The sequence below is a fragment of the Aulonocara stuartgranti genome (genome assembly GCF_965226115.1).
Source record: "Aulonocara stuartgranti genome assembly, chromosome: 3".
In the NCBI taxonomy this organism is placed as follows: domain Eukaryota; kingdom Metazoa; phylum Chordata; class Actinopteri; order Cichliformes; family Cichlidae; genus Aulonocara; species Aulonocara stuartgranti.
In genome coordinates, this window is record NC_138941.1 from 33,687,221 (window position 1) to 33,704,950 (window position 17,730).

The 17,730-nt window shown below is 40.7% G+C and overlaps 1 protein-coding gene across 20 annotated transcripts in view; it reads right to left on the bottom strand.

Annotated features, from left to right (window-relative positions):
• Positions 1-1,549: 1,549 nt before the first annotated feature.
• LOC309701940 (receptor-type tyrosine-protein phosphatase delta-like) overlaps positions 1,550-17,730 on the bottom strand; it is a 409,167-nt gene continuing 392,986 nt past the window's right edge. For all 20 annotated transcript variants that reach the window (XM_082526274.1, XM_082526271.1, XM_082526265.1 and 17 more), the window contains 9 exons: positions 16,025-16,144; positions 15,370-15,524; positions 8,756-9,041; positions 7,631-7,809; positions 7,377-7,503; positions 6,744-6,869; positions 5,645-5,799; positions 5,285-5,420; positions 1,550-4,882 (listed from right to left, as the gene is read on the bottom strand). In XM_082526274.1, coding sequence (XP_082382400.1) covers positions 4,814-4,882; positions 5,285-5,420; positions 5,645-5,799; positions 6,744-6,869; positions 7,377-7,503; positions 7,631-7,809; positions 8,756-9,041; positions 15,370-15,524; positions 16,025-16,144 — 1,353 coding nt within the window. In that variant the 3' untranslated portion in view covers positions 1,550-4,813. The remainder of the gene's footprint in view (positions 4,883-5,284; positions 5,421-5,644; positions 5,800-6,743; positions 6,870-7,376; positions 7,504-7,630; positions 7,810-8,755; positions 9,042-15,369; positions 15,525-16,024; positions 16,145-17,730) is intronic.

Below are 17,730 nucleotides of genomic sequence, written 5' to 3' on the forward strand. Positions count from 1 at the left end.
AAACATGCTAAGCTTGGGACCCCTCCGCATCTAAAGTGAATAAATATTTGGGACTCTTATGTGTATTTAATGCATTTCTGCAATTTTACTGACTTTCAATATGCCTTCGCTTTACCATGTTGGGAAATGTCATCCAGGATAGAACAATGTCCAGCACGCACGTTCAACCCGACTGATGATTAAAACTGTCCTATTAGGTTTGATGCAGAGTAGCAGATATCCAATATATACTTTAGCATCATATAATATATTGTCAAAAACATGGATTCTCAAATTTTATTCGTGATATATGGATATCTCGTGTTATTAAAGAGTTCCAGCATTTAAAATTTATATAGCACCAATTCATAACAACAAAGAAACCCCAACAATCACACAACTCCCTATGATTTGGCGATTGTGGGAAGGAAAAACTCCTTTTCAACAGGAAGAAACTTGCAGCAACCAAGATTGTTGCACAGGAGGAAACATGTCACCAAACAACTGGTAGGTCTAAATTGGTTCGACTGCATTCATTCTCCGACAGATTGGTGAAGGTTTGCAACTAATTGCTCTGTACTTACAAGCTTATTGCACACAGTAAGCGTAATTTTGATTGTACCTTGTTTTCCCCAGTGTGACTGCAGCATTAGGTAGCCAGGGTCTCATACATCACCAATCTAAAATAGCAATCTTGTCTCTCCTCTGCTCACCGTTTCACCACGTGTGCCACCTTTGCTCCCACTCCTCTCCGTGTGTCACAGTGAAACAAACACACACAGAGCAGAGATGCTTCGTTTAGCTTTTGTACACAAGCCACTGTGGAGCTTTTGATGTATCCCATGACTTGCTTGATCTATCAGAACAGCACTCTGTATGTACTATGGGACTTGCAGATTTTCAGAATAGCGAAACATATACCTGGATAGTGTGGACCAGTGTGGATCTCCCTCTATGCAAGCAAGGAGCAGAAGGATGAAGCAAGGATTAATTTGTATTTTCATGGATATATGGACGCTAAATGAGCCAAAGGTAAAAACCATTTAAACATTTAAAGGGATTATAACCTAATAAGAAAAAACCCTAGTAAATATGTAAATTTGATGAAGAGGAAAGTGTTTTTTAGACATTTAATCAATGCCATAATAGACTTTAAGTTCACAGACACTTAAACAATAGATTAAATGCATAAACTTGGAGCAAAAACCTCAACGTAGCAACAGGGAGCTGCATTTTTATTTAAATGACCGAATTGAGGTTTTAATTCTGAGTAATAGTACCATTCCACCATGTTACTAGGGTGAACAAAGTCTGCGTTAAAAAACAAAGCAGCTTCGAAAACATCGCACTTCATTCGTCAAAGGTTCCCCCGATGATTCATTGTGGCTGACATCAGTGACAGAAAAACCAGAGCGATGGAAATCTATTCAAATGTGGTGAGGCTCAATTTCCCCTTTCATGAGAGAACTGTGGATAATATGTTGGACCCAGACCAGTAGGGGGTAAAATAGCTTCATCAGTCTTTTCAAGTCAAAGTGAGGTGGAGGGAAACAAGTGAAACGCCGATGCATAACACTGACATTTTTTAATAGAATTCATTTATAACAAATGGAACTCGTGTCAGCAAAGAACTGGTTTTCGTACAGACTTCTTCCGCCACCAATGTAACCTAAGTAAGAAAATAAAAAGCACTCCTTTCATTCAGAGAAAGAAACATTTTACGCTAACAACTAATCAGAGGTAATTGTATGATCTTTTTAACAAGCCATTTTTTTCTTCTTTTTTTTTACAATTTCATTATTTAATTTTCAGTCTATGCATCCAGACGAGAGATAGATAGAGAGAGCAGAGAACACAACGTTTATTTCTGTTAATGACACTCCAAGCTTGAATGGCAAAGCCACGAGAACAGATGGTCGGGGGGGACAGATTGTTCTGAAGTCATCTGCTGGAGTAACCATGGCATCAGAATGGATGCTCTTTTTGCCACAAACTTTTTTTTTTTGTCTTTTTCAAGAGTTGATACCATTTTGTGTTATTTACATACACACAAAGTGAACGTTTAAGGAGATTTTTTTTTCTTTTTATAGATGGGTTCAAGTAATATATTATTGGGTTTAGAATCAATAGGGCAGTGCATAGTACAAAGATAGAGAAAGTGCAAGTCTTCCTACCAGGCCAGCTTTGGCCGTTCTGCAACGTTTAACCATGCATATGAAAAACAAAAGAAAACAAATCGATTAAAAAAAAAGGGGGGGAAAAACACAACGTGTTCTGAGATTAACATAATGTAACATTAGCCACCATGAGGTTAAATAATAGCACTTTTATATCTCAAAACTATGACAAAAGTAATCAGTTAAGCAGACACAAATATAACACATAGCTGCTTCAGTTAACAAGGGAAAGAAAGCACCTGGAATGCACATCCACAAAGCCATCAGAGAGGGTACTGAGAAGTTATAGATGCTGCTCCACATGAAGACTGAAACATAACCCAGCTAAACCCCCTGTCTCGAACTGCTATGCCAGAAAAAAGAAAAGAAAAAGGGGGCTTGAAACACCGTTTAGGATTGTCAGGATAACATAAATGATGTTTTGTTTGCAGTTTGTATTTCTCTACATATAAAGTAAAAACCTAAGGCATGAAGAAGAAACGCTTCGGTGACGACCTGTGCACTTGGCTTTTATTTGGCCTGATCGTTTTTTATTTAAAATCTAAACAATGTTGGGAAATGTGACTGTAAATGGTAAAGAATCGGTTAACCTTAGGTTGGGCCTTAAGACATGATGGATATTATCCTGTTTAGTTCTGACACCAGTCTCATCCCTGTTTAAAACCTGTCTGGTAATTGTTCGCAATGTTGCCCGTTTTCTATAAAGGCCAGTAGGCCAGTATACATGTTTTCCTCTAATTCGCTAATTCGCTTCACAGCCACAATAAGGCCACTGAAAATGACACGTATGACCTTTGAAACGTTCTTATTTGCATATATATAATCTCATCATGTGACAAATGAATACTAAAGGTAAATAAACTGTACATTTACACTAAATGCCTCGATTACTCAAAGGATACATTGACATGTTAAATGAAACATTATAAAAACAGGCATAAATATAAGGCACTCTAAATGCAAAAAGAAAGAAATGTCCTTACCACCGAACGCTTCGAAGAACCACAACAAAGTGACGTCTTTGTACCTTGCCCTATTGCGTGGAACGTGAGTGCGGCTGCGCGACCCCTCTGTCTCTGAATACAAAGTGTACGAGAGCTCGGAAAAAAACACCGGGGCGTTCCCACTCCCACGCCTCGCTCGCGGGGGGAAACGACAATGTCAATGAGTGAACAACATATCCACGTAAAACCCCTATCTAAACACACACATATTTATTGCACAAGAAAAGATGCACTGAATCAGAATACAGTTTTGTCCTACTGATGTGCATTCCAGTGAAAAATCTCTTCATTTCCCCCACAGCACACAAACTCTCAATTTAAAAGATTTCATAGATGATCCATATTTCATTTATATTTTCACTCATAAATTATGTACTTTATCAATATATTTAGAATGTTATTTACTTTAATATATATATCTATAATATATATTTATATATCTCACATATTTGACAATCTATACCATATATTTATATAGTCGTGTATGTCATCGAATTCATCAGGTTCTCTCTTATCATTGGAACATGGAAGAACTAAGATAATCGGTAGCAGCAACTTCATACTTTGCTCATCCCTGTTGATTCCACAAAGCCCCAGTTTATCTCATGGGAGTAATTAAGTTACCATGTAGGTGATCATGGACAGAAAAAACAAAACCAACAGAGGAAAAGAATCAATTGTTTTAGAAAAAAAACAACAGAAAAATCAAGACCAAAAAATAACTCTTTAACAAAGTTACATTTTGGTTGTGTGAATTCTGTTCTGTGCACTAAGTGCAACAAAATGCGCGGGGGTAAAAAGAAAAAGCAAAGAGACCCTCTGCAAAACAGCACATACTGTACGTTAGAACAGTTCTACAGCTTTGAGAAAAAAATAATGAACCTTTACGTAAATACATTTTATCACTTTTTCCCCAAGCGATAAATTTGTGTAAAAAAAGGAAATTCACACAGTTCAAAAAAAGCACATCAGCTGTATAATAAAGTACTAAAAAACTAAATCAATAATTTGTATTTATTTCATAGATCATTTACCCTCTTCCCCAAAATTTAGATGATGAACATTGTGACAGAAAACGGGGCTATTTATTCATTGTTACTTTAAGTCTGTCCTGCTCTTGTGGACCAAGCATTGTCTTCTTTTGTGATGGGTTGTCTGTGTGTACTTGATTGTGAAACAGATTTTTTTCTTCTTTACAATGTGCATTCAGTTTTTTTTCCCTCCCCCGCAATACTGTGTTCTTCCGATGCCTCTCGTAATGGTTCATAATCACTGATGCATTTCTGACGATGTCATTATTGTTCATTTACTTTTTTGTTGTGTTGGTTTCGTTCAGTTTTATGAGCCCCAAAATGAATCCTTGAAGCAAGAGAAAAGGTAATTCCGTGTAATGCTTCAACAGTCAGGATTCCCTCACTCTGAGTCAAGGCGAGGTTTTTATCGGGGTTGGGGAAATACTTGGTCCTCCTGGGAATCATTTTTTTTTTCTTTTTGTTTTTTGACAAGTCATGTCGCACATCCAACATGTAATGAGTTGTTAGCAAGGAGTTAAGGAGTACTTTCTCAAGCAGGACTTTATGGCTCAGAAGAGAGGCTCACTGGGTTTTCTTTTTCCAAAGGGCCCTCTGCTTTTATCTTCCAATACTGGGTCTTTTACGTTGCATAGTGATCAAAGCTTCCCAAGTACTCCAAGCCAGCTCTGTAGCAGAACTGGTATTGATCCTGGAAACAAAGAAGAAAAGATGGTTACATAGAATCATGTTCGCTACATTTTCCATTCCAGCCAACCAAGAAATTGTCTGTACTGTAGATACAATTCATTTTTTCCCAAAAATAAACACAAACTACATTCTCAAAGCTTGAAATTTGAAATGGAGAAGTGGAGAACTGGCAAAACTACTTTAATTCCACTACTAAATTAATCATAGTCGCTTTAGTTCATCTGTTTGGCTAAAGAGGCTGCTTGGAATCTATCCAGACCTTTCAGGCAATTGGAGCTAACTATCAAATTAGTAACATAGTAGCTAGTTACAGTCAAACACCTATAGTACAGTATGTAGGTTGGGCTTTTCCTAGAGTGTGAAAGTACACCAATAACAAAGGATGGGGTTGGAGACAGCTCACCTCTGTCTGCACCATAGCTGGTCTTTGCGTCCGTAACATTTTCACTGTCTGAAAGATGTCTACTACTCCCTCATATCTCATTCGTTCCAAGACGATGCTGAGGGTGATGAAAACTCCGGTTCTACCGACGCCCGCGCTGTGGAAAAGAGATCAAGATGGCAAAGAGGTCAATGCTCCTGGCCAGAACCTTAATGAACCTACAAGTAGTGTTTTTTTTTTCTCCCTGAATGGAAATTGCTAATTTCATCATAATTTATCCCCTAATGTGAATATGTTCTTGCATGTTTTTCTTTTTTTTTTACATTTTATTTGCCTTCTGAAAAGACAAAGATGGTTTGGTGCATTATCCTGGTCACTTACCTACAGTGGACCGAGATAGGGCCATCTTGGCCGAACTGCTCTTTTGTTTTATGTACTTGGCCGATGAAATCAATGAACCCCTCTCCTGATTTTGGCACTCCTTGTTCAGGCCAGTCTGTGAACTGAAACTGCCTTACTGTCCGTGACTGGCCATCCTGCGAGAGAAATAATGTAGAAAAACGGTCATGACAATGAGAATTGAAGCTAGGAATGTAGCTGAAGGTATTTTGCAGGTAGCCCAGTTCATTCCATGATCGTTACAGTGCAATCGTGAAATCTTGAAGAAAGGCGGTTGCGCAGATGCCAAGAGTAAAGCATCAGAGAAAACGTTTTGTTATTAAACAAGACTGTAATTTTACCTGAATGTATTTAACATGAACACTAAAGATGCTAATTCCTTTGATGTGCTACCCTTGACAGGGTGCTTGGAGAATCGACTTTGAGGATGTGCATTACTTAAGTGATGTTGTATCCCCTTGATAAGGAAAGCAATCCCATTGACGAGACAGTGTAACATACTCTGCAAAGAAGGGAGTCTGTGCCATTTATCTGTGTAAGCCTTTGATGGAATTAAAAACTCTGGCAGCTCAGTGCTGCCGGCACCACATTTGTTTTTTTTTTAAACACATTGACATGTGTCATAATTTCCATATATTTATATTTCTTCACATGTTACACTTAAGGCCATAATGGTGTTGTAAACAAATATTTGATACAATGGCAAAATTGGAGCAAATTACTGCTGCTGCAGAAAAAAAATCGAGTTAATTACAGTTCATCATCCAGCGTGTTCAACCCCATTAGTCAAATCTCCTTTCTTGGTAAATAAAATCATGTGATTAACAAATGGCATTATGGGATTTGAGACATTAAAATAACCTATTGTGTGCTCGAACGCTCACTTGGTTCTTTCTAAATTGTCTACACCTGCACCTCTCTGTAATCCACTCAGTGTCCTCCATGACCCTTGGGTAGGTCACAACCCAGACGTGGAGAAACAATAGCACTAGTCTAAACTGTAAACAGCACTGATCTGAAGCAATACATTCCCACAACCTTTGATCTTTAAACCATGTTTTATGAAACAGTGTCTGCTTACCCTGGCATCAGTCACTTTGAACTCTCTCAGGATATACTGGGGCATGTTATACTCGGCCATGGGGTCCACCACAAAGTACTGGTATCTGGCCGACCTTTCTGCTGGCCAGTACTGGTGGCACTTTTCCTGTGGGAAGTGAAAAATAGAATACCACAGTGAGCCACAACATTCTCTTCACAGACTAGCTTCATTGTGTTCGTTCCCAGAAATGTCTGTCTTTCAATTCACACTGTATCTGCTCTTTCAAAGCTTTTCTTCCCAGTTCCTGAATCTAAGTATAGCTGTTTTCACACATGCACTGCAGCCCTGAACTTTTTCTAGACTTCTTTAACCCGGCGGAGCTGCACGTGAGGACAAGATGCAGTCGGACCAGAAAATAACCTGTCTTTAACCTGCCGTCTCCCTAGCACCAAGTCTATATAATGTCTGTTTGTGTCAATATGAGAATGGCACAGGTAACAGCTGGGTCAGCACTGCTTGCCCCTACGTCTCAGCTGCTACGTTCTCTAAACTTAAACCAAACAGAGTATTTCCTAGAGGAAAGCACTGCTAAAGTGGACTATACAGCTTATTGTATTTCATTTCTTTCAAAGATTGCCAGAAGAAAAGAATAGCAAAACAGTGTTTCCGTACCCTGCCCATTTCTCTAAGCTTGGTTAGCATTACAACAATAGTAGAGTTATGCTCCCAGAGCATCCTCCAAAAGTCCTCCGTGGTCTCTGCCAGTGGTCCCTGTGTTGCAATGTAGGCTTTCTGTTGCCTGCGGAAATGAATCACATGACAAAGGGGGGAAATAATCAACGTGGACGCATATCTGAATGTTACACGGAACTACGTTTGCACTGACGTGAAGCCTTGTGTTGATTCACTTTCATTTTAGCGCTTACCTGTACCCATCAATGAAACTGGCATTGATGTAGTCAGAGCCCTCAACTCCTCGAATGGGCTGTAGACACACTCGTGTGGACTCGTATGGCATTATGTTAACAAGGCGGTTCTTGAACTTGTTGCAGGGGAGATTGGCACTGATGAATCGTGATGTATGGGCTTTAGTGTTAGCTAAACGCTGCAGGGGAAAAAAGGAGGAAAAAAAAGAGATACCCTTGAGTGTATGGGTATCAAGTAAGAACAATGGCATTCAGATGTTTCTGTATTTCCCCGGTGACAGATTGTGTTTGACAACAAAGGTATGTTGCGAGCGATAAAGATCTGAGCAGTCTAGCGAATTGCACACCTTGAAAGCGGTGAAAAAGAATCAAAAGTATAATATGCTGCACACAGCTGGGTCATGTAACCATAAAGTATGGAAATGGCATCAAAGTGATTATTATCACAGCTTGCCCTTTGCCCATGTTATGATGAAAAGACAGGGAAATGGATACACCAGGAAGATTTAAGTAGTCAGAAGAGCAGTGTAATCTGACCTGTTTACAATCTCTTGGTTGAATCAGCATCCATCAAAGAGAATGAAAGTAGGCGCGTGACAAGCAAGGCAATAGCATATATACAGCAACGCTGGTGGAGCCTTTCATTGTAAATGCAGAGTATATTGCTCAAGTTCTTCTGGCAACTGCTCTGTGGTGGGGAAAACCTGTGTTTGCTGTTTTCATGTAAACCAAGACCCCTGTTTTTGAAGGAAATGGAGCTATGGAAGGGGGAGCCAGAAAGGGGGGAAATTTATCCTATGTCATGTTACACAAGTGAGTCAACTAACTGGAATAGAGAGGAAACCACAGGCCCCTTGCTGTCTAGTGGGGCCTAATAGTGGCTGGAAAATAGTTTGGGAGTTGTATTGAGAATGGGAAAAAAATTACAATGACTCCTTGGTGTGAAGTGGGGTACGGGATGCCAGTGGGGTGCAGGTAAATTCTAAATACTTTCAAATAACTTCATCAGGTGTGGTTTGAAAATGTAATATACGATAAAACCGTCTTTAGCATTATTTCTCTTAATCAGCCCTTGACCCAAGCCGTTTTGCTCAGTGCTTATCCTTTGGTAAAGAGTTAAGATACCTTGAACTCAAGTTCCATGCCGGTGACATTCTCTCCACCCTCTATCTGGGTCAGTTTCTGGATGTAGGCGTATAGGTTTCTGGCGGGCACTTCGGTGGTGCCGCAGTTGACGGCCTCCTGGAGCGCGTCATGTATGAAGACATACTGGTCCTCTGTCTGCACCATGTAGTTGCGCTGGGCACGCATTAGCGTGACGTGCCCGTAGATATCCACGGTCTTCTCGTGCTTGATACGTTCAAGCATGGCATCAATCACGATGAAGCAACCTGTGCGTCCCACGCCGGCACTGGAGCCACAAAGGAGACAGAGATGGAAGGATGGAAGATGGTTATTCATTTATGAAATAACGCTTTAGACTTTATTCATCCACTGGTCTGCGGACTGGTTTTGAAACCTAGAAACATTTTGGCTGTCACCAGTTAGTTGTTAGAAACCATATGCCACGAGTCATGGGTTGATATGACTGACACACTCATTAGTGACACAAGCGCCTTGTCAATTACAAGATCTCCCCACCGCTAAATTATACTCTGGCTCATCACTTTTGAGACCAAATGTTTTTAAGCTAACATCATGCAGTACTAAATGACACTTGAAACCAGAAACTGAGACCACAATTTCATCAAGCGCTTACAAAGTTATTAAGCTGACTGATATTGTTTTTTTTAGCCCGATATTGGCCGATACTTTTTTTGTTTTAGTAGTTATTTATTTGTTTGTTTATGCTCTGCTAAGATCGCCTAGTCGTTGTGTCTGTGGCGTTCCAAAAACAAGCGCTGCCAAGTAAGAAATTGCATAGTGCCCTCTGGTGGAAAAACTGTGCAATGTCAACACTCATATTACGTTAGAGGAGTGTTTTTCTCCATGTCTACTTTAGTTTAGTTTTACTTAGTTAGCCTAGTTTTCATTTATCGGCTGTTATAAATGTCGATATTGACAGATTAGAAAATAGCTATTATTGGCTGGTAACACCAACTTGCTGAGTATTAAAGTGAGAAGCCAGGTGAATTTTTATCTAATGAGGCATTTGCAACTGGATTTAGAAAGAATGCAGGTTTAAGTCATTTTGATCTGCATCAGCCCAGTGGAAGGAGAAGTGTCTTGTCCAAACAAGGACAGGGAGCTTGAATAAGTTCCCTTCTTCCGGTGATGAGGCCAAAAGGTAAACTCTCTTTGCCAAGTTTTCCACTGTAGGATGGACCATTTGGCTTGGAGTGTAATTAAATCTGAAGTGGCACTATGTGGAGAAGAGGGCCCGGTACTCACAGCCTTGAGCGAGCTCAACACTGGCTTTGCAATCCAGTCCTCCTTTGGACCCCACCTGCACTCTTCAACCTATCGGGACTAATAACTTACGCAACATCAACATTTAACCTTCATCTCGCAAATGAGAAAAGTGCCACTAGAACAAATGTGAACACAAATGTGGCTCCGGAGTCGCAAATTTGAGGTGAACATTTTTTATTAATGTGCCGGGCAACTTCTGAGAAGTGCAGCTGACTACAATTAATGCCATTAGATTAGTACTGTGCACCTAAATGGAATAAGAGCTTTAGAAGAGGCACTGAAAGCCAGGTCTCCTCATTAAGATTCACACAGGTACATTTGTGCATTAGTGAGCAAAATGCACACGTGGAAAAAAAGACATCCTGCCAAAAACAAAAATGTTTTACTGTTTCACTTTGACCTCTCCTTGCAGGCCAGCTTGAGACACGCTCTATAGATGTAGCGCGTTGGCAGTCTGCTGACGAATGCTCACCCCTGCACATTACATGTTTTAATATTGCATGGTTCAGCACAAAGATGTTTTCTGATGACAATTTATTTACCGCGGGGCGACGGGGTGGTGTTAAATCTTGTTCGTTAACTCTCCTCCCACCTCCCGCAAAGCTCGGCATTGACGAGACAAGTCCTTGCACTTGGCACTCCAAAGTAAATAGGTTATTCAATTCATTAAGCTGACATGCCTACGAGGTGTGAACCATGCTCTTGTGCCTCCTCCTGATGAAGCATTTGTTTTTCATTTGCTCTGAGGAACAGAGAAAGGCTTGAGAAGGAAAACTCAAGAGGGAGTAAAGTCAGTCCCCGGGGGCCAAGTCTGGTTAATGTGCCATGCTGCACTGGAACTGTGCTGCAAATGGAATAAAGACACGTATGGGAGTCATTGGCTTTAACAAATGATCTGATGATCACTTTCAAAATGGCTGACATTGGCTGAATGAGACTGAACTTTTTATTTCTTTCCTGACAAAACTCTTCACACCTTTAGGGCGGAAGGGAAAAAGAGTCAGTATGAGTGAGTGAGAGAGAGAATTGGGCTGCAAAGAAATGTGAAATGTGTCTCAGGGTTATTTAAAGAATGAATCACTTCCAGGTCTGAGAACACCTCAGCTCCTGGCCGTGGGATATAGAAACAAGTTGAGATTTTTCCCTCTACCCCAGCTGTTTCCAATCTGAAGGCATTTTACAGTGCAGACTTGAATGTGGGAGAGTGATGACCTGCAAGAGAGTAAGTGACAGAGTGACAGCAGAGAGCTAGAGAGAAGGAGACGGAGGACGACGGGGAGCGCAAGGGCGATGAGAGCGAAGGCAGACTTGTTTTAGCTAGAGATTCTCCTCGTTTGTCTCATAAGCATCTGGGATTGCTATTAATTAAAAAAACAAGCAATGCTAGGAAAGTGTAATATTTCTTTATTGACAGGTGTGTGTGTGTGTGTATTCAGGGTGGGGTGAGACGGTGCAGAAAGCTGTCGGTACATTTGGCAGTTGAAGGAGAGCTGGCGTACTGACTGCACTAATGACCTGACACTGCCTTTTCAACCAGTCAAAACCAGCTGCTCTGGACGTCGATACACATTAAGTGTCAGACTAATATGCTTTCCAGGAGTTTAGGGAATAAGGGACGGGAAAGAAAGTTCAGCGTGAAATACAGCTGCAACGAGTCCTGTGAAGATAAAGCGTGAGCAGCAGTGAAAGCAATTACATATGTATTGTTAAAAAATCTCTGGCTGTCAGCTAACCTGTCACCGTTCTGCTACTCTGCCTATAAAACATGCACACATAAAGCGCAGCTCACCAGGACCGCTGCACTGCTGTTAATGGGGTCGATAATCATTTCAGTCGCGTGCGTGCGCGAATACTTGGAAATGTGGAAAGTAAATCAAAAAGAAAAAGAAAACGCGTTGCTTACTTGGGGAGTATGGAAGGTTGGTCTTTTAAACCCAACCCACTGGCTAGTGTTGACTGTCCATTGGCTTGGCTATAATCCAAACCATTTGTATAACTGTACTGGAATCACTGGGAGACTCAGCTATAGCTTGAAGGAAAAGAGAGGACAAAGAAGCAACGTAGCTTAACCTAACAGCACCACTGACATTTCATTATGTCTTCAGTCTTTAACACTGGCTTCTCTATCATCAAAGAATTACTAGCTTTAAAAACCAGTACTGGTATTAGAGTATGACTCCGACCAGATGTGGTGTGGAGGAAAAGCACTGCCACACTGAGCGTTATAAGTCTCTGACCACGTGAATGCCACTGGGTGCAGTTAGGTGTGGACTGTTTTGTTTTCGCCACGCCCTGCAGCTGTAACACCTCGTCACAACTGCACAGACTGTGGTCACCACTAGTAAGCAACGCTGACAAAGTTGGTTGCCTGGTTTTTTACTATGAAAACTAGAAGCTTTTCAAGGCAAGCCTCAGACTTGTGCTCGATACAGCAATTGCAGTTTGTTATATGGCCACTTGAGGCTTGCCCTAAAAATCAGCCATTTATTATTGACCCCACAGATGTTGTAAAACATGGATGTAGCCACTAAGCGACCTCTGCAAACAGTATCCTTCTGATTTGATGGCCTCATTCATTCCATTTGGGTCATACTGAATCAAAAATAAAGTCTGTTTGGCAAATCTTGGTCATACCATGTTTCAAAATAGGGGAATTGGCTGTGGTATGTAAAAGCACCCTCATTGGCTAACGACTTGTCAATCACAAGCCATTAAGCAATAAGTGTGTTGTTTCACAGACAGACCCAACATCACTTATCACATCTGGGGGGTTTTGCAACAAAGATGGCGGTGGAACAACTCAAGGCTTCAAAACTGGAAAGCAGTGGGAGACTTCATGGTAGCTATGTCCACCTTTTAAACTTCTGAAATTACTTTAAAATTAGTTTGAATATATATACAGTTGCTTATTTATATAAATTACTATGAAATTTATAAAAATTAATCTGTCCATTGAACTTTTTTTGTGATTTTCTCCCTTCTATGGAGCTAAAAGAGGCCACCCAAACACATGAAATATCAATGGAAAGCCCAGGATGTTCTCTATTTAGGACATCAAGACTTTGTGTGGTAGCTCAAATAAGTCAAAAGATACAGACCATAAACAAATGCCCATTACAAAGGACATAAATGAATAGGCTGGTCCTCAGGAGGATATTTATATCACACATTGGCCTTAAAATTTTGCATATGAGCGGGTAGCATTAGCGATTTATAGCCAACAGCCTGTGTTGTTTCCGGTTTTTGAATAAAGCTTTCTTGGAAATGCATCACTTTCTCTTGTATTTTGATTAGAGTGAAGTTTTAAGATTGGATGGACCCCATGGGGTTCTCTGGTTTTTGGGTGGGCCGCAGTACTCTGACACATGGTAAAAAAAAAGAGGATTGAAATGGTTTGGCTGTTACTTGTAACTGTGAGTTGTTCTGACAGTTTTCCTTCTGAGTCACTGGGAGAGGCCAGAGATCACTGTGACATTTAATCATGTCCTTTTGACCTCTTCTGAAACCTCACAATGCCTGACTAGCCCTTTAGCTACAAGAGCAAAACAGCCCCTGACCTGTGGGTTACTGAAAACAGCAGGACCTAGGAAAGCAAGAGGCACGCTATAATGTCCCCGGAAGAAAATTCCTCTAGTCTTACCTTTTGACAAGTGTTCACTTGGCAGTGGAAAACAGATGAATGTATTTTGATTGATACTCTTAAATACTCCTGCGGGGGACGCATTAGCCACCCACTAAACCCATATTAATGATGTTTCATAAGCAAGCGCGACAAAAAAAAAGTGCTCCCTGTAGTGGACATTTCTTAGCCTAACTGCTTTATACAACAGAGGTATAGCTTACGAGCATGAATGCATTTCGCAGCGTCTGTATGGATTCATCTAGAATCCGAGAATGTGAGCGACAGGAGGAGAGAGAAACGTGCTTCTAATTAGCGACTCGTGAGGGAGGAAATCCTGTGCAGTTGATTTTTAAAAGTTCTAAACCCTCTCATTTAAGCTCCTATTCATTCCCTTACACAAAAATAAATAAAAAAAATCAAAAGACCTTGATTGCTTGTTTTTTATGCCTTTATGGTCTTTACATAAGGCGCCTGAGCACATGCAAGCTGATTTTTTTTTTTGGGTGCACCAACTAATCAGTCGACTGCTCCGTAGACTGCACCACGCTGTCAGATGTGGATTTTTTTTATTTATTTTGGCCTCTTTTCATGTGCGTAAACAGCTTCAGGAAAACAAAAACCTGCACAAACTAAAGGAGAAAATATATATATTTTTTAAGTATATCTGCTAAACTGCTTTTTTTCTTTTTTTAGTGAGTGAAAAAATGTATTGGAAGTAAGTAAATATAAAAGATAGCTCTATTTAAAACTGTAAAACAGAAAGTTAGCTTTATAGGATTTGAAGCTGGGGCATGACTGTATCTGATAGGGTGCCAGAGGAATTAAAAACTCCCATCTGCACAGTGACATTAATTCCTGCATTCTGCTTCACTGTAAAAAAAAAGAAAAAAGTCAGGGTTTTCAATTGGAAGCGATTCGCCAACTAGCACTAATTAACTTCAGCATGTGGTAATTCTAATTCTTCAGTAATCCCCCTACCCTTTTTGTCGCTTTCTGACAAAAGTTTGTATCTGTTACACTCGCTATCGCTGCTTCTTAATTTCGACTCCCCCCCTCCTCCTTCTGTCACTTTTCTTTTTCTTCTTCTGTGCAGCGCCTCTGATGACTTCCTGAGTTAAGGGAAGCCAGAAGTCTGTGTTATAGCTTTGTGCTCTCTGCTGGGAGTCTGGCCTCTTATGTCGCCGAGGGAAGTGAAGTTGGCATGAAAGTTATTTGTTTCAGATGCAATAACCCAGGGGATGAGCCAAGGACTTGTGGGCTGCAGATGCGCGACATGTTAGCGGTGTAGTGAGGAAGACGACAGGTCTGCGTGTAGCTTTGTGTCACCGCGTGGGAGGAGATGTTTAAGTTTGCTGAGGGCAATGACACCAGTACACTTTGTTCTGCGATGTTGAAAACACCTTCTGATTTAATTAAAGTGCTTTCTGTGAAAGCTGGTGGGCTGGATTATTTTCTTTATTTTTGGTTTTTCAGATGGGAGGAACAACAGTTTACATCCTATCAAACAGTCGTCCTTTCACTGATAGTTCATGTCTAATTTCTCTTTCAAGTGTTAGTCCAAGAAGAACTCAAACGTACACCTCTAAATAACCAAGAATATGTTGTGTTTTTGCCATATGAATTCATATATTCATTACAGCAAATGGAGAGAAGAAAATCAATTTCATGCTTCAGGATGTTTTTGCGAAGCCGTGTTGTTTTTTACCTGCAGTGTACCACCATGGGCCCTGCATCTGGAGGATTGCAGGCTTTCACCCGTCTCAGGAAGGCCAGGAATGGAGTGGGGTGCTCGGGTACCCCGTGGTCTGGCCAGGCCGTGAACTGGAACTGCCTCACCTCCCTCTTCTCACTGGAGCCATTCTGAATGTTAACACGGAGAAAAGCTCAGTGACCGAACACAGCTTACATCAAATGATTTGACCTGCAGATGCTGCGAGGTAGAACTGCGCAATACTGCAAATCCTGGTATCGATCTGATACCAAGTAAAAATAGGGCCAGTATTGCAGACATCAATGTTAATAGCAATACTCATACTTTTAAGTTACAAAGGCAGCTTATGTAGAGCAGTGTGTCATGACATATGAGATGACACCTTTCAGCTTTTCATGTATTTTAAAACTGTGTTTTTTAGCCCTGGAATGTAAATGTGCCGGTCTCTAAAGCACTTTGGGTCAGCGTCTGTTGTTTAATTGTGTTATAGGCTATAAATAAAATAAGGAATTTAGAGGACAGAAACAAAGTATCGATCCTGTTACACTAGTATCGATCTGACACCAACATCGATGCTATATTTGCATAGATCTTCCCTCTACTGTGAGGTTTAAAGTGCTACTACACAGCATACAACAGAAATACTCACTTTAAAGAGTGCAAACGTCCTGACACAGTATGTGGCCAGCTCTACCGTGTCCAGCAGGGTCACTTGGATTAGACCGTATGTCTCTGTCCCTCTTGTAGGCCAGTACTGGTCACACTTTACCTGTAGTGGAGAGAAATATCGCATTAGGCGAGGAGTCAATAAAACCTTTATGTATTTGGTGTTTGTTCACAAAGCATGAAGGCTCTTTACAGCAATTCTCTGGATCTCAGTTACACACTCAGTACAAGTGCACCAAGTCAAATAAAGGCCAAATAAATGCCCAAATTCCCTTTATTCTTGCTGACTAGGTTTGATTTTCTAATCAATGAAACAGCTTGAGATATTTGTAGTGAACCAACAGGGCTATTAATTGTCCTGACGTACTCCATAATTACAAAGGTAAGCACGGTGTCCACTCATATTATCGTCTCAGCTTTATTGCTATTTGAGTGTACTCTTGTTTCACAGTAAACGGCCAATAAAACATTGCATTGCAATACTGCTTAGCTGACAAAGAGAAGAACTATTGGCTTTGGGGAAAGGAAAAGCTGGGTTCCAGTGCAACTGTTTTTCTTCAGATTGCCCCCTAGCACTGATGTGGTTTTCGGACACATGCTTCACCAACATATCCTGCTGTAGGATTCTCTGCCACTGATTAATATTACAATTGAACAGCACTCTGGAATAATCAGGTTTTTAACCAGCCGCTAATTCAATTTCCCAAGCATCTGTTATAACATTAACACAAAGCGCAATGAAGTGTCTGTGACACCGGGAGTAATGTAATGATTCATAATATTGTTTACTTGCAAATAGTCGAGCTTTAGATATGCAAAACATACAAAGGCAGCATGAGTGAATGATTTGACTGATTAATATGAAAGACGCGCACTTTTAGCAGCAACAAAAGAACAATATTTGCAACAAATGTCAAACAATATAGGCAGATTTGAGGGTGGGGGTGGTCTCCCAGCAAACAGCATAGTAATGTGCTTACATAGCACTGCTTCTATAGGCCAATGCAGACACCTGGGCTCTTATTTGCTTTGCAGATTGTGTGAATGCTCAGTGAAACCCGCTCTCTCGATTGAGTCCACACTCCTGTTAACACTAGACCGGGCTCTTAAAAAGAGGCATAGAAGTGTGAAGGTCAGTAGCTGATGGAGTCCAAGGAAGCTTTCATATGCTCAGTCGAATATGGCAAGACGTTTGGGGTAGGGGGAGGGGGGATAATAGCTTTTGACTGTGTCAACCTTAAAGAACTAGTGTGTACTGCGGGGAGATGTGGCTTTACAGTCTGTCTTTTTTTTTTTTTACCACGGATTGTAATCCGGCGCCTTAAGCAGTATGAGGCCGATGAAGTAAGTCTGGATACTAATCAGTCAGGACTGTAAGACAAGAGTGTGTGTGGATCGAGGATATCAGTGGGTAACAGAATGCTGCTTGGCTGCTTCTTGTAGTGAATAAATACATAAAAACTGTCCCAGAGGAGACAGGACAGTGTCCCAATTAACATTATCCCTGCCAGTGATGAAATATTCCTGCAATCAGGGATTCCAGTGCATCAGTGGTTACAATCTAACAGTGAGCTGCTTCTTTTTATATATGTGGAGCTAAAATATTCTGGGAAGCCTTAAATGATTGATGATTCATGAGTCACTAGCAAAACAATTCTCTGGTGGGAAAAATGTTAAACGGTGTCACAA